Source organism: Oncorhynchus gorbuscha, linkage group LG01, assembly GCF_021184085.1.
Source record: "Oncorhynchus gorbuscha isolate QuinsamMale2020 ecotype Even-year linkage group LG01, OgorEven_v1.0, whole genome shotgun sequence".
Lineage (NCBI taxonomy): Eukaryota > Metazoa > Chordata > Actinopteri > Salmoniformes > Salmonidae > Oncorhynchus > Oncorhynchus gorbuscha.
This window is the reverse complement of record NC_060173.1, coordinates 119,357,817-119,384,457: the sequence shown is the minus strand read 5'-3', so window position 1 is coordinate 119,384,457 and position 26,641 is coordinate 119,357,817. Positions and strand designations below refer to the sequence as shown.

The 26,641-nt window shown below is 43.6% G+C and overlaps 1 protein-coding gene across 1 annotated transcript in view; it reads left to right on the top strand.

The window, feature by feature from the left end:
- LOC123993217 (unconventional myosin-X-like) overlaps window positions 1–26,641 on the top strand; it is a 249,611-nt gene that overhangs the window by 145,234 nt on the left and 77,736 nt on the right. The window contains 1 exon segment of the mRNA XM_046295154.1: window positions 24,091–24,197. Within this exon segment, the coding sequence (XP_046151110.1) occupies window positions 24,091–24,197 (107 nt within the window).

The following is a 26,641-nucleotide window of genomic DNA, read 5'->3' as shown; positions in this document are numbered from 1 at the left end:
AGTGGTAGTTTATTGACCCTGTAGTGTAGTGGTAGTTTATTGACCCTGTAGTGGTAGTTTGTTGACCCTGTAGTGGTAGTTTATTGACCCTGTAGTGTAGTGGTAGTTTGTTGACCCTGTAGTGGTAGTTTGTTGACCCTGTAGTGGTAGTTTATTGACCCTGTAGTGTAGTGGTAGTTTGTTGACCCTGTAGTGTAATGGTAGTTTGTTGACCGTGTAATGTAGTGGTAGTTTGTTGACCGTGTAATGTAGTGGTAGTTTATTGACCCTGTAGTGTAGTGGTAGTTTGTTGACCCTGTAGTGGTAGTTTATTGACCCTGTAGTGTAGTGGTAGTTTGTTGACCCTGTAGTGTAATGGTAGTTTGTTGACCCTGTAATGTAGTGGTAGTTTGTTGACCCTGTAATGTAGTGGTAGTTTATTGACCCTGTAGTGTAGTGGTAGTTTGTTGACCCTGTAGTGGTAGTTTATTGACCCTGTAGTGTAGTGGTAGTTTGTTGACCCTGTAGTGTAATGGTAGTTTGTTGACCGTGTAATGTAGTGGTAGTTTGTTGACCGTGTAATGTAGTGGTAGTTTATTGACCCTGTAGTGTAGTGGTAGTTTGTTGACCCTGTAGTGGTAGTTTATTGACCCTGTAGTGTAGTGGTAGTTTATTGACCCTGTAGTGGTAGTTTATTGACCCTGTAGTGGTATTTTGTGACCCTGTAGTGGTAGTTTATTGGCCCTGTAGTGGCAGTTTATTGACCCTGTAGTGGCAGTTTATTGACCCTGTAGTGGTAGTTTGTTGACCCTGTAGTGGTAGTTTATTGACCCTGTAGTGGTAGTTTGTTGACCCTGTAGTGGTAGTTTGTTGACCCTGTAGTGGTAGTTTGTTGACCCTGTAGTGGTAGTTTGTTGACCCTGTAATGTAGTGGTAGTTTATTGACCCTGTAATGTAGTGGTAGTTTATTGACCCTGTAATGTAGTGGTAGTTTATTGACCCTGTAATGTAGTGGTAGTTTATTGACCCTGTAGTGGTAGTTTGTTGACCCTGTAGTGGTAGTTTGTTGACCCTGTAGTGGTAGTTTGTTGACCCTGTAGTGGTAGTTTATTGACCTTGTAGTGGTAGTTTATTGACCCTGTAGTGGTAGTTTGTTGACCCTGTAGTGGTAGTTTATTGACCTTGTAGTGGTAGTTTATTGACCTTGTAATGGTAGTGGTAGTTTGTTGACCTTGTAATGGTAGTTGTAGTTTATTGACCGTGTAATGTAGTGGTAGTTTATTGACCCTGTAGTGGTAGTTTATTGACCCTGTAGTGGTAGTTTATTGACCTTGTAGTTTTGTTTATTGACCGTAGTGTAGTGGTAGTTTATTGACCCTGTAGTGGTAGTTTATTGACCCTGTAGTGGTAGTTTATTGACCCTGTAGTGTAGTGGTAGTTTGTACCCTGTAATGGTAGTTTATTGACCCTGTAGTGTAGTGGTAGTTTATTGACCCTGTAGTATAGTGGTAGTTTGTTGACCCTCTAGTGGTAGTTTATTGGCCCTGTAGTGGTAGTTTGTTGACCCTGTAGTGGTAGTTTGTTGACCCTGTAGTGTAGTGGTAGTTTATTGACCCTGTAGTGTAGTGGTAGTTTATTGACCCTGTAGTGTAGTGGTAGTTTATTGACCCTGTAGTGTAGTGGTAGTTTATTGACCCTGTAGTGTAGTGGTAGTTTGTTGACCCTGTAATGTAGTGGTAGTTTATTGACGCTGTAATGTAGTGGTAGTTTATTGACCCTGTAGTGGTAGTTTATTGACCCTGTAATGTAGTGGTAGTCTGTTGACCGTGTAATGTAGTGGTAGTCTGTTGACCGTGTAATGTAGTGGTAGTTTATTGACCCTGTAGTGGTAGTTTATTGACCCTGTAGTGGTAGTTTATTGACCCTGTAGTGGTAGTTTATTGACCCTGTAGTGGTAGTTTATTGACCCTCTAATGTAGTGGTAGTTTGTTGACCTTGTAATGGTAGTTTATTGACCTTGTAATGGTAGTTTATTGACCTTGTAATGGTAGTGGTAGTTTGTTGACCGTGTAATGGTAGTTTATTGACCGTGTAATGGTAATGGTAGTGTAGTTTATTGACCCTGTAGTGTAGTGGTAGTTTGTTGACCCTGTAATGGTAGTTTATTGACCCTGTAGTTTAGTGGTAGTTTATTGACCCTGTAGTGTAGTGGTAGTTTATTGACCCTGTAGTGTAGTGGTAGTTTATTGACCCTGTAGTGTAGTGGTAGTTTGTTGACCCTGTAGTGGTAGTTTATTGACCCTGTAGTGTAGTGGTAGTTTGTTGACCCTGTAATGGTAGTTTATTGACCCTGTAGTGTAGTGGTAGTTTATTGACTCTGTAATGTAATGGTAGTTTGTTGACCCTGTAGTGGTAGTTTGTTGACCCTGTAGTGGTAGTTTGTTGACCCTGTAATGTAGTGGTAGTTTATTGACCCTGTAATGTAGTGGTAGTTTGTTGACCGTGTAATGTAGTGGTAGTTTGTTGACCCTGTAGTGGTAGTTTATTGACCCTGTAGTGGTAGTTTATTGACCCTGTAGTGGTAGTTTATTGACCTTGTAGTGGTAGTTTATTGACCCTGTAATGTAGTGGTAGTCTGTTGACCGTGTAATGTAGTGGTAGTTTATTGACCCTGTAGTGGTAGTTTATTGACCCTGTAGTGGTAGTTTATTGACCCTCTAATGTAGTGGTAGTTTGTTGACCTTGTAATGGTAGTTTATTGACCTTGTAATGGTAGTGGTAGTTTGTTGACCGTGTAATGGTAGTTTATTGACCGTGTAATGTAGTGGTAGTTTGTTGACCCTGTAGTCGTTGTTTATTGACCCTGTAGTGGTAGTTTATTGACCTTGTAGTTTTGTTTATTGACCCTGTGGTGGTAGTTTATTGACCCTGTAATGGTAGTTTATTGACCCTGTAATGTAGTGGTAGTTTATTGACCCTGTGGTGGTAGTTTATCGACCCTGTAGTGGTAGTTTATTGACCGTGTAATGGTAATGGTAGTGGTAGTTTGTTGACCGTGTAATGTAGTGGTAGTTTCTTGACCCTGTAGTGGTAGTTTATTGACCCTGTAGTGGTAGTTTATTGACCCTGTAGTGGTAGTTTATTGACTCTGTAATGTAGTGGTAGTTTATTGACCCTGTAGTGGTAGTTTATTGACCCTGTAGTGGTAGTTTATTGACCCTGTAATGGTAGTTTATTGACCCTGTAATGTAGTGGTAGTTTATTGACCCTGTAGTAGTAGTTTATTGCCCATGTAATGTAGTGGTAGTTTATTGACCCTGTATTGGTAGTTTATTGACCCTGTAATGTAGTGGTAGTTTATTGACCCTGTAGTGGTAGTTTATTGACCATGTAATGTAGTGGTAGTTTGTTGACCCTGTAGTGGTAGTTTATTGACCCTGTAGTGGTAGTTTGTTGACCCTGTAGTGGTAGTTTGTTGACCCTGTAGTGGTAGTTTGTTGACCCTGTAGTGGTAGTTTGTTGACCCTGTAGTGGTAGTTTGTTGACCCTGTAGTGGTAGTTTATTGACCCTGTAGTGGAAGTTTATTGACCCTGTAATGTGGTGGTAGTTTATTGACCCTGTAATGTGGTGGTAGTTTATTGACCCTGTAGTGGTAGTTTGTTGACCCTGTAGTGGTAGTTTATTGACCCTGTAGTGAAAGTTTATTGACCCTGTAATGTGGTGGTAGTTTATTGACCCTGTAGTGGTAGTTTGTTGACCCTGTAGTGGTAGTTTGTTGACCCTGTAGTGGTAGTTTGTTGACCCTGTAGTGGTAGTTTGTTGACCCTGTAGTGGTAGTTTGTTGACCCTGTAGTGGTAGTTTGTTGACCCTGTAGTGGTAGTTTATTGACCCTGTAGTGGTAGTTTATTGACCCTGTAATGTAGTGGTAGTTTATTGACCCTGTAGTGGTAGTTTATTGACCCTGTAGTGGTAGTTTATTGACCCTGTAGTGGTAGTTTATTGACCGTGTAATGTAGTGGTAGTTTGTTGACCCTGTAGTGGTAGTTTGTTGACCCTGTAGTGGTAGTTTATTGACCCTGTAGTGGTAGTTTATTGACCCTGTAGTGGTAGTTTATTGACCCTGTAGTGGTAGTTTATTGACCTTGTAGTGGTAGTTTATTGACCCTGTAGTGGTAGTTTATTGACCCTGTAGTGGTAGTTTATTGACCCTGTAGTGGTAGTTTATTGACCCTGTAGTGGTAGTTTATTGACCCTGTAGTGTAGTGGTAGTTTATTGACCCTGTAGTGTAGTGGTAGTTTATTGACCCTGTAGTGTAGTGGTAGTTTATTGACCCTGTAGTGTAGTGGTAGTTTATTGACCCTGTAATGTAGTGGTAGTTTATTGACCCTGTAGTGGTAGTTTATTGACCCTGTAGTGGTAGTTTATTGACCCTGTAATGTAGTGGTAGTTTATTGACCCTGTAATGTAGTGGTAGTTTATTGACCCTGTAATGTAGTGGTAGTTTATTGACCCTGTAATGTAGTGGTAGTTTATTGACCATGTAATGTAGTGGTAGTTTATTGACCATGTAATGTAGTGGTAGTTTATTGACCCTGTAGTGGTAGTTTATTGACCCTGTAGTGGTAGTTTGTTGACCCTGTAGTGGTAGTTTATTGACCGTGCAGTGGTAGTTTGTTGACCCTGTAGTGGTGGTTTATTGACCCTGTAGTGGTGGTTTATTGACCCTGTAGTGGTGGTTTATTGACCCTGTAGTGGTAGTTTATTGACCCTGTAGTGGTAGTTTGTTGACCCTGTAGTGGTAGTTTGTTGACCCTGTAGTGGTAGTTTGTTGACCCTGTAGTGGTAGTTTGTTGACCCTGTAGTGGTAGTTTGTTGACCCTGTAGTGGTAGTTTGTTGACCCTGTAGTGGTAGTTTGTTGACCCTGTAGTGGTAGTTTATTGACCCTGTAGTGGTAGTTTGTTGACCCTGTAGTGGTAGTTTATTGACCCTGTAATGTAGTGGTAGTTTATTGACCCTGTAATGTAGTGGTAGTTTATTGACCCTGTAGTGGAAGTTTATTGACCCTGTAATGTGGTGGTAGTTTATTGACCCTGTAATGTAGTGGTAGTTTATTGACCCTGTAATGTAGTGGTAGTTTATTGACCCTGTAATGTAGTGGTAGTTTATTGACCCTGTAGTGGTAGTTTGTTGACCCGGTAGTGGTAGTTTATTGACCCTGTAATGTAGTGGTAGTTTATTGACCCTGTAATGTAGTGGTAGTTTATTGACCCTGTAATGTAGTGGTAGTTTATTGACCCTGTAGTGGAAGTTTATTGACCCTGTAGTGGAAGTTTATTGACCCTGTAGTGGTAGTTTATTGGCCCTGTAGTGGTAGTTTATTGACCCTGTAATGTAGTGGTAGTTTATTGACCCTGTAATCTAGTGGTAGTTTATTGACCCTGTAGTGGTAGTTTATTGACCCTGTAATGTAGTGGTAGTTTATTGACCCTGTAGTGGTATTTTGTTGACCCTGTAGTGGTATTTTGTTGACCCTGTAGTGGTAGTTTGTTGACCCTGTAGTGGTAGTTTATTGACCCTGTAATGTAGTGGTAGTTTATTGACCCTGTAGTGGTAGTTTATTGACCCTGTAGTGGAAGTTTATTGACCCTGTAGTGGTAGTTTATTGACCCTGTAATGTAGTGGTAGTTTATTGACCCTGTAGTGGTAGTTTATTGACCCTGTAGTGGTAGTTTATTGACCCTGTAATGTAGTGGTAGTTTATTGACCCTGAAGTGGTATTTTGTTGACCCTGTAGTGGTAGTTTATTGACCCTGTAGTGGTAGTTTATTGACCCTGTAGTGGTAGTTTGTTGACCCTGTAGTGGTAGTTTATTGACCCTGTAGTGTAGTGGTAGTTTATTGACCCTGTAATGTAGTGGTAGTTTATTGACCCTGTAGTGGAAGTTTATTGACCCTGTAGTGGTAGTTTATTGACCCTGTAATGTAGTGGTAGTTTATTGACCCTGTAGTGTAGTGGTAGTTTATTGACCCTGTAGTGTAGTGGTAGTTTGTTGACCCTGTAGTGTAGTGGTAGTTTATTGACCCTGTAGTGTAGTGGTAGTTTATTGACCCTGTAATGTAGTGGTAGTTTATTGACCCTGTAATGTAGTGGTAGTTTATTGACCCTGTAATGTAGTGGTAGTTTATTGACCCTGTAGTGGTAGTTTATTGACCCTGTAGTGGTAGTTTATTGACCCTGTAATGTAGTGGTAGTTTATTGACCCTGTAATGTGGTAGTTTATTGACCCTGTAGTGGTAGCTTATTGACCCTGTAGTGGTAGTTTATTGACCCTGTAGTGGTAGTTTATTGACCCTGTAGTGGTAGTTTATTGACCCTGTAGTGGTAGTTTATTGACCCTGTAGTGGTAGTTTATTGACCCTCTAATGTAGTGGTAGTTTATTGACCTTGTAATGGTAGTGGTAGTTTGTTGACCTGTAATGGTAGTTTGTTGACCTTGTAATGGTAGTTTGTTGACCTGTAATGGTAGTTTATTGACCCTGTAATGTAGTGGTAGTTTGTTGACCCTGTAATGGTAGTTTATTGACCGTGTAATGTAGTGGTAGTTTATTGACCCTGTAGTGTAGTTTATTGACCCTGTAGTCGTTGTTTATTGACCCTGTAGTGGTAGTATATTGACCCTGTAGTGGTGGTTTATTGACCCTGTCTGTAGTGGTAGTTTGTTGACCGTGTAGTGGTAGTTTATTGACCGTGTAATGTAGTGGTAGTTTATTGACCATGTAATGTAGTGGTAGTTTATTGACCATGTAATGTAGTGGTAGTTTATTGACCCTGTAGTGGTAGTTTATTGACCCTGTAGTGGTAGTTTGTTGACCCTGTAGTGGTAGTTTATTGACCGTGCAGTGGTAGTTTGTTGACCCTGTAGTGGTGGTTTATTGACCCTGTAGTGGTGGTTTATTGACCCTGTAGTGGTGGTTTATTGACCCTGTAGTGGTAGTTTATTGACCCTGTAGTGGTAGTTTGTTGACCCTGTAGTGGTAGTTTGTTGACCCTGTAGTGGTAGTTTGTTGACCCTGTAGTGGTAGTTTGTTGACCCTGTAGTGGTAGTTTGTTGACCCTGTAGTGGTAGTTTGTTGACCCTGTAGTGGTAGTTTGTTGACCCTGTAGTGGTAGTTTATTGACCCTGTAGTGGTAGTTTGTTGACCCTGTAGTGGTAGTTTATTGACCCTGTAATGTAGTGGTAGTTTATTGACCCTGTAATGTAGTGGTAGTTTATTGACCCTGTAGTGGTAGTTTATTGACCCTGTAATGTAGTGGTAGTTTATTGACCCTGTAATGTAGTGGTAGTTTATTGACCCTGTAATGTAGTGGTAGTTTATTGACCCTGTAATGTAGTGGTAGTTTATTGACCCTGTAGTGGTAGTTTGTTGACCCTGTAGTGGTAGTTTATTGACCCTGTAATGTAGTGGTAGTTTATTGACCCTGTAATGTAGTGGTAGTTTATTGACCCTGTAATGTAGTGGTAGTTTATTGACCCTGTAGTGGAAGTTTATTGACCCTGTAGTGGAAGTTTATTGGCCCTGTAGTGGTAGTTTATTGGCCCTGTAGTGGTAGTTTATTGACCCTGTAATGTAGTGGTAGTTTATTGACCCTGTAATCTAGTGGTAGTTTATTGACCCTGTAGTGGTAGTTTATTGACCCTGTAATGTAGTGGTAGTTTATTGACCCTGTAGTGGTATTTTGTTGACCCTGTAGTGGTATTTTGTTGACCCTGTAGTGGTAGTTTGTTGACCCTGTAGTGGTAGTTTATTGACCCTGTAATGTAGTGGTAGTTTATTGACCCTGTAGTGGTAGTTTATTGACCCTGTAGTGGAAGTTTATTGACCCTGTAGTGGTAGTTTATTGACCCTGTAATGTAGTGGTAGTTTATTGACCCTGTAGTGGTAGTTTATTGACCCTGTAGTGGTAGTTTATTGACCCTGTAATGTAGTGGTAGTTTATTGACCCTGAAGTGGTATTTTGTTGACCCTGTAGTGGTATTTTGTTGACCCTGTAGTGGTAGTTTATTGACCCTATAGTGGTAGTTTGTTGACCCTGTAGTGGTAGTTTATTGACCCTGTAGTGTAGTGGTAGTTTATTGACCCTGTAATGTAGTGGTAGTTTATTGACCCTGTAGTGGAAGTTTATTGACCCTGTAGTGGTAGTTTATTGACCCTGTAATGTAGTGGTAGTTTATTGACCCTGTAGTGTAGTGGTAGTTTATTGACCCTGTAGTGTAGTGGTAGTTTGTTGACCCTGTAGTGTAGTGGTAGTTTATTGACCCTGTAGTGTAGTGGTAGTTTATTGACCCTGTAATGTAGTGGTAGTTTGTTGACCCTGTAATGTAGTGGTAGTTTGTTGACCGTGTAATGTAGTGGTAGTTTATTGACCCTGTAGTGGTACTTTATTGACCCTGTAGTTGTAGTTTATTGACCCTGTAATGTAGTGGTAGTTTATTGACCGTGTAATGTAGTGGTAGCTTATTGACCCTGTAGTGGTAGCTTATTGACCCTGTAGTGGTAGTTTATTGACCCTGTAGTGGTAGTTTATTGACCCTGTAGGGGTAGTTTATTGACCCTGTAGTGGTAGTTTATTGACCCTCTAATGTAGTGGTAGTTTATTGACCCTCTAATGTAGTGGTAGTTTATTGACCTTGTAATGGTAGTGGTAGTTTGTTGACCTTGTAATGGTAGTTTGTTGACCTTGTAATGGTAGTTTGTTGACCTTGTAATGGTAGTTTATTGACCTTGTAATGGTAGTGGTAGTTTGTTGACCGTGTAATGGTAGTTTATTGACCGTGTAATGTAGTGGTAGTTTGTTGACCCTAGTAATTGACCCTGTAGTTTGTTTATTGACCCTGTAGTGGTAGTATATTGACCCTGTAGTGGTGGTTTATTGACCCTGTCTGTAGTGGTAGTTTGTTGACCGTGTAGTGGTAGTTTGTTGATCTTGTAGTTTTGTTTATTGACCCTGTAGTGGTAGTTTATTGACCTTGTAATGGTAGTGGTAGTTTGTTGACCTTGTAATGGTAGTTTGTTGACCTTGTAATGGTAGTTTATTGACCTTGTAATGGTAGTGGTAGTTTGTTGACTGTGTAATGGTAGTTTATTGACCGTGTAATGTAGTGGTAGTTTATTGACCCCGTAGTCGTTGTTTATTGACCCTGTAGTGGTAGTTTATTGACCCTGTAGTGGTGGTTTATTGACCCTGTCTGTAGTGGTAGTTTGTTGACCGTGTAGTGGTAGTTTGTTGATCTTGTAGTTTTGTTTATTGACCCTGTAGTGGTAGTTTGTAGACCTTGTAGTGGTAGATTGTTGACCGTGTAATGGTAGTTTATCGACCCTGTAGTGGTAGTTTATTGACCGTGTAGTGGTAGTTTGTTGACCCTGTAGTGGTAGTTTGTTGACCCTGTAGTGGTAGTTTATTGACCCTGTAGTGTAGTGGTAGTTTGTTGACCGTGTAGTGGTAGTTTATTGACCCTGTAATGTAGTGGTAGTTTATTGACCCTGTAGTGGTAGTTTATTGACCCTGTAATGGTAGTTTATTGACCCTGTAATGTAGTGGTAGTTTATTGACCCTGTAGTGGTAGTTTATTGACCCTTTATTGGTAGTTTATTGACCCTGTAGTGGTAGTTTATTGACCCTGTAATGTAGTGGTAGTTTATTGACCCTGTAGTGGTAGTTTGTTGACCCTGTAGTGGTAGTTTATTGACCCTGTAGTGGTAGTTTGTTGACCCTGTAGTGGTAGTCTGTTGACCCTGTAGTGGTAGTCTGTTGACCATGTAATGTAGTGGTAGTTTATTGACCATGTAGTGGTAGTTTATTGACCCTGTAATGTAGTGGTAGTTTATTGACCCTGTAATGTAGTGGTAGTTTATTGACCCTGTAGTGGTAGTTTATTGACCCTGTAGTGGTAGTTTATTGACCCTGTAGTGGTAGTTTATTGACCGTGTAATGTAGTGGTAGTTTATTGACCCTGTAATGTAGTGGTAGTTTATTGACCCTGTAATGGTAGTTTATTGACCCTGTAATGGTAGTTTATTGACCCTGTAATGGTAGTTTATTGACCCTGTAATGTAGTGGTAGTTTATTGACCCTGTAATGTAGTGGTAGTTTATTGACCCTGTAATGTAGTGGTAGTTTATTGACCCTGTAGTGGTAGTTTATTGACCCTGTAGTGGTAGTTTATTGACCCTGTAATGGTAGTTTATTGACCCTGTAGTGGTAGTTTATTGACCCTGTAGTGGTAGTTTATTGACCGTGTAATGTAGTGGTAGTTTATTGACCCTGTAATGGTAGTTTATTGACCGTGTAATGTAGTGGTAGTTTATTGACCCCGTAGTCGTTGTTTATTGACCCTGTAGTCGTTGTTTATTGACCCTGTAGTGGTAGTTTATTGACCCTGTAGTGGTGGTTTATTGACCCTGTCTGTAGTGGTAGTTTGTTGACCGTGTAGTGGTAGTTTGTTGATCTTGTAGTTTTGTTTATTGACCCTGTAGTGGTAGTTTATTGACCTTGTAATGGTAGTGGTAGTTTGTTGACCTTGTAATGGTAGTTTGTTGACCTTGTAATGGTAGTTTATTGACCTTGTAATGGTAGTGGTAGTTTGTTGACCGTGTAATGGTAGTTTATTGACCGTGTAATGTAGTGGTAGTTTATTGACCCCGTAGTCGTTGTTTATTGACCCTGTAGTCGTTGTTTATTGACCCTGTAGTCGTTGTTTATTGACCCTGTAGTGGTGGTTTATTGACCCTGTCTGTAGTGGTAGTTTGTTGACCGTGTAGTGGTAGTTTGTTGATCTTGTAGTTTTGTTTATTGACCCTGTAGTGGTAGTTTGTAGACCCTGTAGTGGTAGTTTATTGACCTTATAGTGGTAGATTGTTGACCGTGTAATGGTAGTTTATCGACCCTGTAGTGGTAGTTTATTGACCGTGTAGTGGTAGTTTGTTGACCCTGTAGTGGTAGTTTGTTGACCCTGTAGTGGTAGTTTATTGACCCTGTAGTGGTACTTTATTGACCCTGTAGTGGTAGTTTATTGACCCTGTAATGTAGTGGTAGTTTATTGACCGTGTAATGTAGTTGTAGTTTATTGACCCTGTAGTGGTAGTCCGTTGACCGTGTAATGTAGTGGTAGCTTATTGACCCTGTAGTGGTAGTTTATTGACCCTGTAGTGGTAGTTTATTGACCCTGTAGTGTTTATTGACCCTGTAGTTTTATTGACCCTGTAGTGGTAGTTTATTGACCCTCTAATGTAGTGGTAGTTTATTGACCCTGTAATGGTAGTGGTAGTTTGTTGACCTTGTAATGGTAGTTTGACCTTGTAATGGTAGTTTATTGACCTTGTAATGGTAGTGGTAGTTTGTTGACCGTAATGGTAGTTTATTGACCGTGTAATGTAGTGGTAGTTTATTGACCCTGTAGTGGTGTTTATTGACCCTGTAGTCGTTGTTTATTGACCCTGTAGTGGTAGTTTATTGACCCTGTAGTGGTGGTTTATTGACCCTGTCTGTAGTGGTAGTTTGTTGACCCTGTAATGGTAGTTTGTTGATCTTGTAGTTTTGTTTATTGACCCTGTAGTGGTAGTTTATTGACCTTGTAATGGTAGTGGTAGTTTATTGACCTTGTAATGGTAGTTTGTTGACCTTGTAATGGTAGTTTATTGACCTTGTAATGGTAGTGGTAGTTTGTTGACCGTGTAATGGTAGTTTATTGACCGTGTAATGTAGTGGTAGTTTATTGACCCCGTAGTCGTTGTTTATTGACCCTGTAGTCGTTGTTTATTGACCCTGTAGTGGTAGTTTATTGACCCTGTAGTGGTGGTTTATTGACCCTGTCTGTAGTGGTAGTTTGTTGACCGTGTAGTGGTAGTTTGTTGATCTTGTAGTTTTGTTTATTGACCCTGTAGTGGTAGTTTGTAGACCCTGTAGTGGTAGTTTATTGACCTTGTAGTGGTAGATTGTTGACCGTGTAATGGTAGTTTATTGACCGTGTAGTGGTAGTTTATTGACCGTGTAGTGGTAGTTTGTTGACCCTGTAGTGGTAGTTTGTTGACCCTGTAGTGGTAGTTTGTTGACCGTGTAGTGGTAGTTTATTGACCCTGTAATGTAGTGGTAGTTTATTGACCCTGTAGTGGTAGTTTATTGACACTGTAATGGTAGTTTATTGACCCTGTAATGTAGTGGTAGTTTATTGACCCTGTAGTGGTAGTTTATTGACCCTGTATTGGTAGTTTATTGACCCTGTAGTGGTAGTTTATTGACCCTGTAATGTAGTGGTAGTTTATTGACCCTGTAGTGGTAGTTTGTTGACCCTGTAGTGGTAGTTTATTGACCGTGTAATGTAGTGGTAGTTTATTGACCCTGTAATGTAGTGGTAGTTTATTGACCCTGTAATGTAGTGGTAGTTTATTGACCCTGTAGTGGTAGTTTGTTGACCCTGTAGTGGTAGTTTGTTGACCCTGTAGTGGTAGTTTGTTGACCCTGTAGTGGTAGTCTGTTGACCCTGTAGTGGTAGTCTGTTGACCATGTAATGTAGTGGTAGTTTATTGACCATGTAGTGGTAGTTTATTGACCCTGTAATGTAGTGGTAGTTTATTGACCCTGTAATGGTAGTTTATTGACCCTGTAATGGTAGTTTATTGACCCTGTAATGGTAGTTTATTGACCCTGTAGTGGTAGTTTATTGACCGTGTAATGTAGTGGTAGTTTATTGACCCTGTAATGGTAGTTTATTGACCGTGTAATGTAGTGGTAGTTTATTGACCCCGTAGTCGTTGTTTATTGACCCTGTAGTCGTTGTTTATTGACCCTGTAGTGGTAGTTTATTGACCCTGTAGTGGTAGTTTATTGACCCTGTAGTGGTGGTTTATTGACCCTGTCTGTAGTGGTAGTTTGTTGACCGTGTAGTGGTAGTTTGTTGATCTTGTAGTTTTGTTTATTGACCCTGTAGTGGTAGTTTATTGACCTTGTAATGGTAGTGGTAGTTTGTTGACCTTGTAATGGTAGTTTGTTGACCTTTTAATGGTAGTTTATTGACCTTGTAATGGTAGTGGTAGTTTGTTGACCGTGTAGTGGTAGTTTATTGACCCTGTAATGTAGTGGTAGTTTATTGACCCTGTAATGTAGTGGTAGTTTATTGACCCTGTAGTGGTAGTTTATTGACCCTGTAGTGGTAGTTTATTGACCCTGTAGTGGTAGTTTATTGGCCGTGTAATGTAGTGGTAGTTTATTGACCGTGTAATGTAGTGGTAGTTTATTGACCCTGTAATGTAGTGGTAGTTTATTGACCCTGTAGTGGTAGTTTATTGACTGTGTAGTGGTAGTTTATTGACCGTGTAATGTAGTGGTAGTTTATTGACCCTGTAATGTAGTGGTAGTTTATTGATCCTGTAATGGTAGTTTATTGATCCTGTAATGGTAGTTTATTGACCCTGTAATGGTAGTTTATTGACCCTGTAATGGTAGTTTATTGACCCTGTAGTGGTAGTTTATTGACCGTGTAATGTAGTGGTAGTTTATTGACCCTGTAATGGTAGTTTATTGACCGTGTAATGTAGTGGTAGTTTATTGACCCTGTAGTCGTTGTTTATTGACCCTGTAGTCGTTGTTTATTGACCCTGTAGTGGTAGTTTATTGACCCTGTAGTGGTGGTTTATTGACCCTGTCTGTAGTGGTAGTTTGTTGACCGTGTAGTGGTAGTTTGTTGATCTTGTAGTTTTGTTTATTGACCCTGTAGTGGTAGTTTATTGACCTTGTAATGGTAGTGGTAGTTTGTTGACCTTGTAATGGTAGTTTGTTGACCTTGTAATGGTAGTTTGTTGACCTTGTAATGGTAGTTTATTGACCTTGTAATGGTAGTGGTAGTTTGTTGACCGTGTAATGGTAGTTTATTGACCGTGTAATGTAGTGGTAGTTTATTGACCCCGTAGTCGTTGTTTATTGACCCCGTAGTCGTTGTTTATTTACCCTGTAGTCGTTGTTTATTGACCCTGTAGTGGTGGTTTATTGACCCTGTCTGTAGTGGTAGTTTGTTGACCGTGTAGTGGTAGTTTGTTGATCTTGTAGTTTTGTTTATTGACCCTGTAGTGGTAGTTTATTGACCTTGTAGTGGTAGATTGTTGACCGTGTAATGGTAGTTTATCGACCCTGTAGTGGTAGTTTATTGACCGTGTAGTGGTAGTTTGTTGATCTTGTAGTTTTGTTTATTGACCCTGTAGTGGTAGTTTGTAGACCCTGTAGTGGTAGTTTATTGACCTTGTAGTGGTAGATTGTTGACCCTGTAGTGGTAGTTTATCGACCCTGTAGTGGTAGTTTATTGACCGTGTAGTGGTAGTTTTTGACCCTGTAGTGGTAGTTTGTTGACCGTGTAGTGGTAGTTTATTGACCCTGTAATGTAGTGGTAGTTTATTGACCCTGTAGTGGTAGTTTATTGACCCTGTAGTGGTAGTTTATTGACCCTGTAATGGTAGTTTATTGACCCTGTAATGTAGTGGTAGTTTATTGACCCTGTAATGGTAGTTTATTGACCGTGTAATGTAGTGGTAGTTTATTGACCCCGTAGTCGTTGTTTATTGACCCTGTAGTCGTTGTTTATTGACCCTGTAGTGGTAGTTTATTGACCCTGTAGTGGTAGTTTATTGACCCTGTAGTGGTGGTTTATTGACCCTGTCTGTAGTGGTAGTTTGTTGACCGTGTAGTGGTAGTTTGTTGATCTTGTAGTTTTGTTTATTGACCCTGTAGTGGTAGTTTATTGACCTTGTAATGGTAGTGGTAGTTTGTTGACCTTGTAATGGTAGTTTGTTGACCTTTTAATGGTAGTTTATTGACCTTGTAATGGTAGTGGTAGTTTGTTGACCGTGTAATGGTAGTTTATTGACCCTGTAATGGTAGTTTATTGACCCTGTAATGTAGTGGTAGTTTATTGACCCTGTAATGTAGTGGTAGTTTATTGACCCTGTAATGTAGTGGTAGTTTATTGACCCTGTAGTGGTAGTTTATTGACCCTGTAGTGGTAGTTTATTGACCCTGTAGTGGTAGTTTATTGACCCTGTAATGTAGTGGTAGTTTATTGACCGTGTAATGTAGTGGTAGTTTATTGACCGTGTAATGTAGTGGTAGTTTATTGACCCTGTAATGTAGTGGTAGTTTATTGACCCTGTAGTGGTAGTTTATTGACTGTGTAGTGGTAGTTTATTGACCGTGTAATGTAGTGGTAGTTTATTGACCCTGTAATGTAGTGGTAGTTTATTGATCCTGTAATGGTAGTTTATTGATCCTGTAATGGTAGTTTATTGACCCTGTAATGGTAGTTTATTGACCCTGTAATGGTAGTTTATTGACCCTGTAGTGGTAGTTTATTGACCGTGTAATGTAGTGGTAGTTTATTGACCCTGTAATGGTAGTTTATTGACCGTGTAATGTAGTGGTAGTTTATTGACCCTGTAGTCGTTGTTTATTGACCCTGTAGTCGTTGTTTATTGACCCTGTAGTGGTAGTTTATTGACCCTGTAGTGGTGGTTTATTGACCCTGTCTGTAGTGGTAGTTTGTTGACCGTGTAGTGGTAGTTTGTTGATCTTGTAGTTTTGTTTATTGACCCTGTAGTGGTAGTTTATTGACCTTGTAATGGTAGTGGTAGTTTGTTGACCTTGTAATGGTAGTTTGTTGACCTTGTAATGGTAGTTTGTTGACCTTGTAATGGTAGTTTATTGACCTTGTAATGGTAGTGGTAGTTTGTTGACCGTGTAATGGTAGTTTATTGACCGTGTAATGTAGTGGTAGTTTATTGACCCCGTAGTCGTTGTTTATTGACCCTGTAGTGTTGTTTATTTACCCTGTAGTCGTTGTTTATTGACCCTGTAGTGGTGGTTTATTGACCCTGTCTGTAGTGGTAGTTTGTTGACCGTGTAGTGGTAGTTTGTTGATCTTGTAGTTTTGTTTATTGACCCTGTAGTGGTAGTTTATTGACCTTGTAGTGGTAGATTGTTGACCGTGTAATGGTAGTTTATCGACCCTGTAGTGGTAGTTTATTGACCGTGTAGTGGTAGTTTGTTGACCCTGTAGTGGTAGTTTGTTGACCCTGTAGTGGTAGTTTATTGACCCTGTAGTGGTACTTTATTGACCCTGTAGTGGTACTTTATTGACCCTGTAGTGGTAGTTTATTGACCCTGTAATGTAGTGGTAGTTTATTGACCGTGTAATGTAGTGGTAGTTTATTGACCCTGTAGTGGTAGTTTATTGACCCTGTAATGTAGTGGTAGCTTATTGACCCTGTAGTGGTAGTTTATTGACCCTGTAGTGGTAGTTTATTGACCCTGTAGTGGTAGTTTATTGACCCTGTAGGGGTAGTTTATTGACCCTGTAGTGGTAGTTTATTGACCCTCTAATGTAGTGGTAGTTTATTGACCTTGTAATGGTAGTGGTAGTTTGTTGACCTTGTAATGGTAGTTTGTTGACCTTGTAATGGTAGTTTATTGACCTTGTAATGGTAGTGGTAGTTTGTTGACCCTGTAATGGTAGTTTATTGACCGTGTAGTGGTAGTTTATTGACCCCGTAGTCGTTGTTTATTGACCCTGTAGTGGTTGTTTATTGACCCTGTAGTGGTAGTTTATTGACCCTGTAGTGGTGGTTTATTGACCCTGTAGTAGTGGTAGTTTGTTGACCGTGTAGTGTAGTTTGTTGATCTTGTAGTTTTGTTTATTGACCCTGTAGTGGTAGTTTATTGACCTTGTAATGGTAGTGGTAGTTTGTTGACCCTGTAATGGTAGTTTATTGACCCTGTAATGGTAGTTTATTGACCTTGTAATGGTAGTGGTAGTTTGTTGACCGTGTAATGGTAGTTTATTGACCGTGTAATGTAGTGGTAGTTTATTGACCCCGTAGTCGTTGTTTATTGACCCCGTAGTCGTTGTTTATTGACCCTGTAGTGGTAGTTTATTGACCCTGTAGTGGTGGTTTATTGACCCTGTCTGTAGTGGTAGTTTGTTGACCGTGTAGTGGTAGTTTGTTGATCTTGTAGTTTTGTTTATTGACCCTGTAGTGGTAGTTTGTAGACCCTGTAGTGGTAGTTTATTGACCTTGTAGTGGTAGATTGTTGACCCTGTAGTGGTAGTTTATCGACCCTGTAGTGGTAGTTTATTGACCGTGTAGTGGTAGTTTTTGACCCTGTAGTGGTAGTTTGTTGACCGTGTAGTGGTAGTTTATTGACCCTGTAATGTAGTGGTAGTTTATTGACCCTGTAGTGGTAGTTTATTGACCCTGTAGTGGTAGTTTATTGACCCTGTAATGGTAGTTTATTGACCCTGTAATGTAGTGGTAGTTTATTGACCCTGTAGTGGTAGTTTATTGACCCTGTAGTGGTAGTTTGTTGACCCTGTAGTGGTAGTCTGTTGACCCTGTAGTGGTAGTTTATTGACCGTGTAATGTAGTGGTAGTTTATTGACCCTGTAGTGGTAGTTTATTGACCCTGTAATGTAGTGGTAGTTTATTGACCCTGTAGTGGTAGTTTATTGACCTGTAGTGGTAGTTTATTGACCCTGTAATGTAGTGGTAGTTTATTGACCCTGTAATGTAGTGGTAGTTTATTGACCCTGTAATGTAGTGGTAGTTTATTGACCCTGTAATGTAGTGGTAGTTTATTGACCCTGTAATGGTAGTTTATTGACCCTGTAATGGTAGTTTATTGACCCTGTAATGGTAGTTTATTGACCCTGTAGTGGTAGTTTATTGACCGTGTAATGTAGTGGTAGTTTGTTGACCTTGTAATGGTAGTTTGTTGACCTTGTAATGGTAGTTTGTTGACCTTGTAATGGTAGTTTATTGACCTTGTAATGGTAGTGGTAGTTTGTTGACCGTGTAATGGTAGTTTATTGACCGTGTAATGTAGTGGTAGTTTATTGACCCCGTAGTCGTAGTTTATTGACCCTGTAGTCGTTGTTTATTGACCCTGTAGTGTTGTTTATTGACCCTGTAGTGGTGGTTTATTGACCCTGTCTGTAGTGGTAGTTTGTTGACCGTGTAGTGGTAGTTTGTTGATCTTGTAGTTTTGTTTATTGACCCTGTAGTGGTAGTTTGTAGACCCTGTAGTGGTAGTTTATTGACCTTGTAGTGGTAGATTGTTGACCGTGTAATGGTAGTTTATCGACCCTGTAGTGGTAGTTTATTGACCGTGTAGTGGTAGTTTGTTGACCCTGTAGTGGTAGTTTGTTGACCCTGTAGTGGTAGTTTATTGACCCTGTAGTGGTACTTTATTGACCCTGTAGTGGTACTTTATTGACCCTGTAGTGGTAGTTTATTGACCCTGTAATGTAGTGGTAGTTTATTGACCGTGTAATGTAGTGGTAGTTTATTGACCCTGTAGTGGTAGTCCGTTGACCGTGTAATGTAGTGGTAGCTTATTGACCCTGTAGTGGTAGTTTATTGACCCTGTAGTGGTAGTTTATTGACCCTGTAGTGGTAGTTTATTGACCCTGTAGGGGTAGTTTATTGACCCTGTAGTGGTAGTTTATTGACCCTCTAATGTAGTGGTAGTTTATTGACCTTGTAATGGTAGTGGTAGTTTGTTGACCTTGTAATGGTAGTTTGTTGACCTTGTAATGGTAGTTTATTGACCTTGTAATGGTAGTGGTAGTTTGTTGACCGTGTAATGGTAGTTTATTGACCGTGTAATGTAGTGGTAGTTTATTGACCCTGTATTGACCCTGTAGTGGTAGTTTATTGACCCTGTAGTGGTAGTTTATTGACCCTGTAGTGGTGGTTTATTGACCCTGTCTGTAGTGGTAGTTTGTTGACCCTGTAGTGGTAGTTTGTTGATTTGAGTTTTGTTTATTGACCCTGTAGTGGTAGTTTATTGACCCTGTAATGGTAGTGGTAGTTTGTTGACCTTGTAATGGTAGTTTGTTGACCTTGTAATGGTAGTTTATTGACCTTGTAATGGTAGTGGTAGTTTGTTGACCGTGTAATGGTAGTTTATTGACCGTGTAATGTAGTGGTAGTTTATTGACCCCGTAGTCGTTGTTTATTGACCCTGTAGTCGTTGTTTATTGACCCTGTAGTGGTAGTTTATTGACCCTGTAGTGGTGGTTTATTGACCCTGTCTGTAGTGGTAGTTTGTTGACCGTGTAGTGGTAGTTTGTTGATCTTGTAGTTTTGTTTATTGACCCTGTAGTGGTAGATTGTTGACCCTGTAGTGGTAGTTTATCGACCCTGTAGTGGTAGTTTATTGACCGTGTAGTGGTAGTTTGTTGACCCTGTAGTGGTAGTTTGTTGACCGTGTAGTGGTAGTTTATTGACCCTGTAATGTAGTGGTAGTTTATTGACCCTGTAGTGGTAGTTTATTGACCCTGTAATGGTAGTTTATTGACCCTGTAATGTAGTGGTAGTTTATTGACCCTGTAGTGGTAGTTTATTGACCCTGTAGTGGTAGTTTGTTGACCCTGTAGTGGTAGTCTGTTGACCCTGTAGTGGTAGTCTGTTGACCATGTAATGTAGTGGTAGTTTATTGACCATGTAGTGGTAGTTTATTGACCCTGTAGTGGTAGTTTATTGACCCTGTAATGGTAGTTTATTGACCGTGTAATGTAGTGGTAGTTTATTGACCCTGTAATGTAGTGGTAGTTTATTGACCCTGTAATGTAGTGGTAGTTTATTGACCCTGTAATGGTAGTTTATTGACCCTGTAATGGTAGTTTATTGACCCTGTAATGGTAGTTTATTGACCCTGTAATGGTAGTTTATTGACCCTGTAATGTAGTGGTAGTTTATTGACCCTGTAGTGGTAGTTTATTGACCCTGTAGTGGTAGTTTATTGACCCTGTAGTGGTAGTTTATTGACCCTGTAGTGGTAGTTTATTGACCCTGTAATGGTAGTTTATTGACCCTGTAGTGGTAGTTTATTGACCCTGTAGTGGTAGTTTATTGACCGTGTAATGTAGTGGTAGTTTATTGACCCTGTAATGTAGTGGTAGTTTATTGACCCTGTAGTGGTAGTTTATTGACCCTGTAATGTAGTGGTAGTTTATTGACCCTGTAATGTAGTGGTAGTTTATTGACCCTGTAATGGTAGTTTATTGACCCTGTAGTGGTAGTTTATTGACCCTGTAGTGGTAGTTTATTGACCGTGTAATGTAGTGGTAGTTTATTGACCCTGTAATGGTAGTTTATTGACCGTGTAATGTAGTGGTAGTTTATTGACCCTTTAGTAGTTGTTTATTGACCCTGTAGTGGTAGTTTATTGACCCTGTAGTGGTGGTTTATTGACCCTGTCTGTAGTGGTAGTTTGTTGACCGTGTAGTGGTAGTTTGTTGATCTTGTAGTTTTGTTTATTGACCCTGTAGTGGTAGTTTATTGACCTTGTAATGGTAGTGGTAGTTTGTTGACCTTGTAATGGTAGTTTGTTGACCTTGTAATGGTAGTTTATTGACCTTGTAATGTAGTGGTAGTTTATTGACCCTGTAGTAGTTGTTTATTGACCCTGTAGTGGTAGTTTATTGACCTTGTAGTGGTGGTTTATTGACCCTGTCTGTAGTGGTAGTTTGTTGACCGTGTAGTGGTAGTTTGTTGATCTTGTAGTTTTGTTTATTGACCCTGTAGTGGTAGTTTATTGACCTTGTAATGGTAGTGGTAGTTTGTTGACCGTGTAATGGTAGTTTATTGACCGTGTAATGTAGTGGTAGTTTATTGACCCCGTAGTCGTTGTTTATTGACCCTGTAGTCGTTGTTTATTGACCCTGTAGTGGTGGTTTATTGACCCTGTCTGTAGTGGTAGTTTGTTGACCGTGTAGTGGTAGTTTGTTGATCTTGTAGTTTTGTTTATTGACCCTGTAGTGGTAGTTTGTAGACCCTGTAGTGGTAGTTTATTGACCTTGTAGTGGTAGATTGTTGACCGTGTAATGGTAGTTTATCGACCCTGTAGTGGTAGTTTATTGACCGTGTAGTGGTAGTTTGTTGACCCTGTAGTGGTAGTTTGTTGACCCTGTAGTGGTAGTTTGTTGACCCTGTAGTGGTAGTTTATTGACCCTGTAGTGTAGTGGTAGTTTGTTGACCGTGTAGTGGTAGTTTATTGACCCTGTAATGTAGTGGTAGTTTATTGACCCTGTAGTGGTAGTTTATTGACCCTGTAATGTAGTGGTAGTTTATTGACCCTGTAGTGGTAGTTTATTGACCCTGTATTGGTAGTTTATTGACCCTGTAGTGGTAGTTTATTGACCCTGTAATGTAGTGGTAGTTTATTGACCCTGTAGTGGTAGTTTATTGACCCTGTAGTGGTAGTTTGTTGACCCTGTAGTGGTAGTTTATTGACCCTGTAGTGGTAGTCTGTTGACCCTGTAGTGGTAGTCTGTTGACCATGTAATGTAGTGGTAGTTTATTGACCATGTAGTGGTAGTTTATTGACCCTGTAATGTAGTGGTAGTTTATTGACCCTGTAATGTAGTGGTAGTTTATTGACCCTGTAATGGTAGTGTATTGACCCTGTAGTGGTAGTTTATTGACCCTGTAGTGGTAGTTTATTGACCGTGTAATGTAGTGGTAGTTTATTGACCCTGTAATGTAGTGGTAGTTTATTGACCCTGTAGTGGTAGTTTATTGACCCTGTAATGGTAGTTTATTGACCCTGTAATGGTAGTTTATTGACCCTGTAATGTAGTGGTAGTTTATTGACCCTGTAATGTAGTGGTGGTTTATTGACCCTGTAATGTAGTGGTAGTTTATTGACCCTGTAGTGGTAGTTTATTGACCCTGTAGTGGTAGTTTATTGACCCTGTAGTGGTAGTTTATTGACCCTGTAGTGGTAGTTTATTGACCGTGTAATGTAGTGGTAGTTTATTGACCCTGTAGTGGTAGTTTATTGACCGTGTAATGTAGTGGTAGTTTATTGACCCTGTAATGGTAGTTTATTGACCCTGTAATGGTAGTTTATTGACCCTGTAATGGTAGTTTATTGACCCTGTAATGTAGTGGTAGTTTATTGACCCTGTAATGTAGTGGTGGTTTATTGACCCTGTAATGTAGTGGTAGTTTATTGACCCTGTAGTGGTAGTTTATTGACCCTGTAGTGGTAGTTTATTGACCCTGTAGTGGTAGTTTATTGACCGTGTAATGTAGTGGTAGTTTATTGACCGTGTAATGTAGTGGTAGTTTATTGACCCTGTAGTGGTACTTTATTGACCCTGTAGTTGTAGTTTATTGACCCTGTAAGGGGATGGGACAGAGAAGATGGTTGGGTTGGGGATGGGACAGAGAAGAGGGTTTGGGGGTGGGGATGGGACAGGGGAGGAGGGTTGGGGGTGGGGATGGGACAGGGGGTGGGGATGGGACAGGGGAGGAGGGGATGGGACAGAGAAGAGGGTTGGGGTTGGGGATGGGACAGGGGAGAAGGGGATGGGACAGAGAAGAGGGTTGGGAGGTGGGGATGGGACAGGGGTGAGGAGGGTTGGGGGTGGGGATGGGACAGTGGAGGATGGGATGTGATAGAGGGGGGGGTGGGGATAGGACAGGGAAAGAGGGTTGGGGGTTAGAGGGTTGGGGGGAGCAGGGAGGGGGGGGCAGGGCTGGGGGAGCAGGGGTGGGGGAGCAGGGTGGGAGGAGCAGGGCTGGGGGAGCAGGGCTGCGGGAGCAGGGCTGGGGGTGCAGGGCTGGTGGGAGCAGGAGGGGGGAACAGGGCTGGGGGGAGCAGAGGTGGGGGGTGCAGGGCTGGGGGAGCAGGCTGGGGGGGGGGGGGGGGCCAGAACTGCAGCTGTGTGACTGTGATTACTGGAACATCTGGCCCAGTTAGCAGGAGCTGATAAATCTGCAGTTTTCAGTCAGGGAAGGTTATCTAGACCCAGTGGAATGCTCTTTCATGGGAGGAGGGGAATGGTCTGCTCTTGGAGGAGTGCCATCCCCTCCCCTCTAGTGTCTCTCTCTCGCCCTGCCTCCTCCCCTCTAGTGTCTCTCTCTTTCAATTTCAATCTCTCTCTCTGCCTGTGCACCTCCTGAGGTTGTCACATCTCTCTCTCTCTCTCTCTCTCTCTCTCTCTCTCTCTCTCTCTCTCTCTCTCTCTCTCTCTCTCTCTCTCTCTCTCTCTCTCTCTCTCTCTCTCTCTCTCTCTCTCTCACTGCCTCCTCCCCTCCTGTCTCTCTCTCTCACTGCCTCCTCCCCTCCTGTCTCTCTCTCTCACTGCCTCCTCCCCTCCTGTCTCTCTCTCTCACTGCCTCCTCCCCTCCTGTCTCTCTCTCTCACTGCCTCCTCCCCTCCTCTGTCTCTCTCTCGCCCTGCCTCCTCCCCTCCTGTCTCTCCCTTAGTAATCAGTAAGAAGCCAGAGAGCCAGAACACAGACAGGATGTTAGCTGTGGGACTAACAACACAACACTGACTCTTGGCAGTAGCAGCACCGTCATAGTGTTCCGCTGGGCTCTCTGCAGTGACTGTCAGGGAGAATAGCCAGGAAAGTAGCTCTGTCAGAGTAGCTGAAACCAGCACCGGTCGGTCCCAGTCCTTATCAAGAGGACTTATCCCAGAGAGAGGAAGAGTAGCAGGGAGAGTAGCTAGCAGTGAAGAGTAGCTAACAGTGAGAGTAGCAGGGAAGAGTAGCTAGCAGTGAGAGTAGCAGGGAGAGTAGCTAACAGGGAAGAGTAGCTAGCATGGGAGAGTAGCTAACAGTGAGAGTAGCAGGGAAGAGTAGCTAACAGTGAGAGTAGCAGGGAAGAGTAGCTAACAGGGAAGAGTAGCTAACAGGGAAGAGTAGCTAGCAGGGAAGAGTAGCTAGCAGGGAAGAGCAGCTAGCAGGGAAGAGTAGCTAGCAGGGAAGAGTAGCTAGCAGGGAAGAGTAGCTAGCAGGGAAGAGTAGCTAGCAGGGAAGGGTAGCTAGCAGGGAAGAGTAGCTAGCAGGGAAGAGTAGCTAACAGCTAGGAGCTCTGCAGCAAACAGCTGTGCTTAAACAGACTCCATTCAGACCTTCTCAAGAATAACTAACTACCCTACAGGAACTAACCTCCATCCCTCTCTCTGCCTGGCCGGGCCGTGCCGTGTGGGCCGTGCGGACCTAACCTCAATCCCTATCTCTGACTGGCCGTGCCGCACGTCATGTCTTGCAGGTGTTCCTGAAGGAAGAGCTGGAACACCGACTGGAGAAGGGGAGGGAAGTGGTGCGGAGACAGGCGGGCATGGTGATCCGGGCACACATACTCAGCTATGTGGCAAGGTGAGTACTGCTGGGGGGAGGGACTAGGAGGGCTGGGGGAGAGGGACTAGGAGGGCTGGGGGAGAGGGACTAGGAGGGCTTGGGGAGAGGGACTAGGAGGGCTTGGGGAGAGGGACTAGGAGGGCTTGGGGAGAGGGACTAGGAGGGCTGGGGGAGAGGGACTAGGAGGGCTGGGGGAGAGCGACTAGGAGGGATGGGTGAGAGCGACTAGGAGGGATGGGTGAGAGCGACTAGGAGGGATGGGTGAGAGCGACTAGGAGGGCTGGGTGAGAGCGACTAGGAGGGCTGGGTGAGAGCGACTAGGAGGGCTGGGGGAGAGCGACTAGGAGGGCTGGGGGAGAGCGACTAGGAGGGCTGGGGGAGAGCGACTAGGAGGGCTGGGGAGAGCGACTAGGAGGGCTGGGGGAGAGCGACTAGGAGGGCTGGGGAGAGCGACTAGGAGGGCTGGGGGAGAGCGACTAGGAGGGCTGGGGGAGAGCGACTAGGAGGGCTGGGGGAGAGCGACTAGGAGGGCTGGGGGAGAGCGACTAGGAGGGCTGGGGGAGAGCGACTAGGAGGGCTGGGGGAGAGCGACTAGGAGGGCTGGGGAGAGCGACTAGGAGGGCTGGGGGAGAGCGACTAGGAGGGCTGGGGGAGAGCGACTAGGAGGGCTGGGGGAGAGCGACTAGGAGGGCTGGGGGAGAGCGACTAGGAGGGCTGGGGGAGAGCGACTAGGAGGGCTGGGGGAGAGCGACTAGGAGGGCTGGGGGAGAGCGACTAGGAGGGCTGGGGAGAGCGACTAGGAGGGCTGGGGGAGAGCGACTAGGAGGGCTGGGGGAGAGCGACTAGGAGGGCTGGGGGAGAGCGACTAGGAGGGCTGGGAAGCGGGCTGGGGGAGCGACTAGCGGACTGGGATGAGGGCTGGGGGGAGTGACTAGCGGACTGGGATGAGGGCTGGGGGGGGAAGTGACTAGGAAGGCTGGGGGAGAGTGACTAGGGGACTGGGAAGCGGGCTGGGGAGAGTGACTAGGGGACTGGGAAGCGGGCTGGGGGAGAGTGACTAGGGGACTGGGAAGCGGGCTGGGGGAGAGTGACTAGGGGACTGGGAAGCGGGCTGGGGGAGAGTGACTAGGGGACTGGGAAGCGGGCTGGGGAGAGTGACTAGGGGACTGGGAAGCGGGCTGGGGGAGAGTGACTAGGGGACTGGGAAGCGGGCTGGGGGAGAGTGACTAGGGGACTGGGAAGCGGGCTGGGGGAGAGTGACTTGGGGACTGGGATGAGGGCTGGGGGGAAGTGACTAGGAAGGCTGGGGAGAGTGACTAGGGGACTGGAAAGAGGGCTGGGGGAGAGTGACTAGGGGACTGGAAAGAGGGCTGGGGAGAGTGACTAGGAGGGCTGGGTGAGAGCGACTAGGAGGGCTGGGTGAGAGCGACTAGGAGGGCTGGGTGAGAGCGACTAGGAGGGCTGGGTGAGAGCGACTAGGAGGGCTGGGTGAGAGCGACTAGGAAGGCTGGGGGAGAGTGACTAGGGGACTGGGATGAGGGCTGGGGGAGAGTGACTAGGAAGGCTGGGGAAGAGTGACTAGGGGACTGGAAAGAGGGCTGGGGAGAGTGACTAGGGGACTGGAAAGAGGGCTGGGGGAGAGTGACTAGCAGACTGGGAGAGTGACTAGGGGACTGGGAAGCGGGCTGGGGGAGAGTGACTAGGGGACTGGGAAGCGGGCTGGGGGAGAGTGACTAGGGGACTGGGAAGCGGGCTGGGGGAGAGTGACTAGGGGACTGGGAAGCGGGCTGGGGGAGAGTGACTTGGGGACTGGGATGAGGGCTGGGGGGGAAGTGACTAGGAAGGCTGGGGGAGAGTGACTAGGGGACTGGAAAGAGGGCTGGGGGAGAGTGACTAGGAGGGCTGGGTGAGAGCGACTAGGAGGGCTGGGTGAGAGCGACTAGGAGGGCTGGGTGAGAGCGACTAGGAGGGCTGGGTGAGAGCGACTAGGAGGGCTGGGTGAGAGCGACTAGGAGGGCTGGGTGAGAGCGACTAGGAAGGCTGGGGGAGAGTGACTAGGGGACTGGGATGAGGGCTGGGGGAGAGTGACTAGGAAGGCTGGGGAAGAGTGACTAGGGGACTGGAAAGAGGGCTGGGGAGAGTGACTAGGGGACTGGAAAGAGGGCTGGGGGAGAGTGACTAGCAGACTGGGAGAGTGACTAGGGGACTGGGATGAGGGCTTGGGGAGAGTGACTAGGGGACCGGCAAGAGGGCTGGGGTGGAGTGACTAGGAGGGCTGGGGGAGAGTGACTAGGAGGGCTGGGGGAGAGTGACTAGGAGGGCTGGGGGAGAGTGGCTAGGAGGGCTGGGGGAGAGTGACGAGGGGACCGGGAAGAGGGCTGGGGTGGAGTGACTAGGAGGGCTGGGGAGAGTGACTAGGAGGGCTGGCGGAGAGTGACTAGGAGGGCTGGCGGAGAGTGACT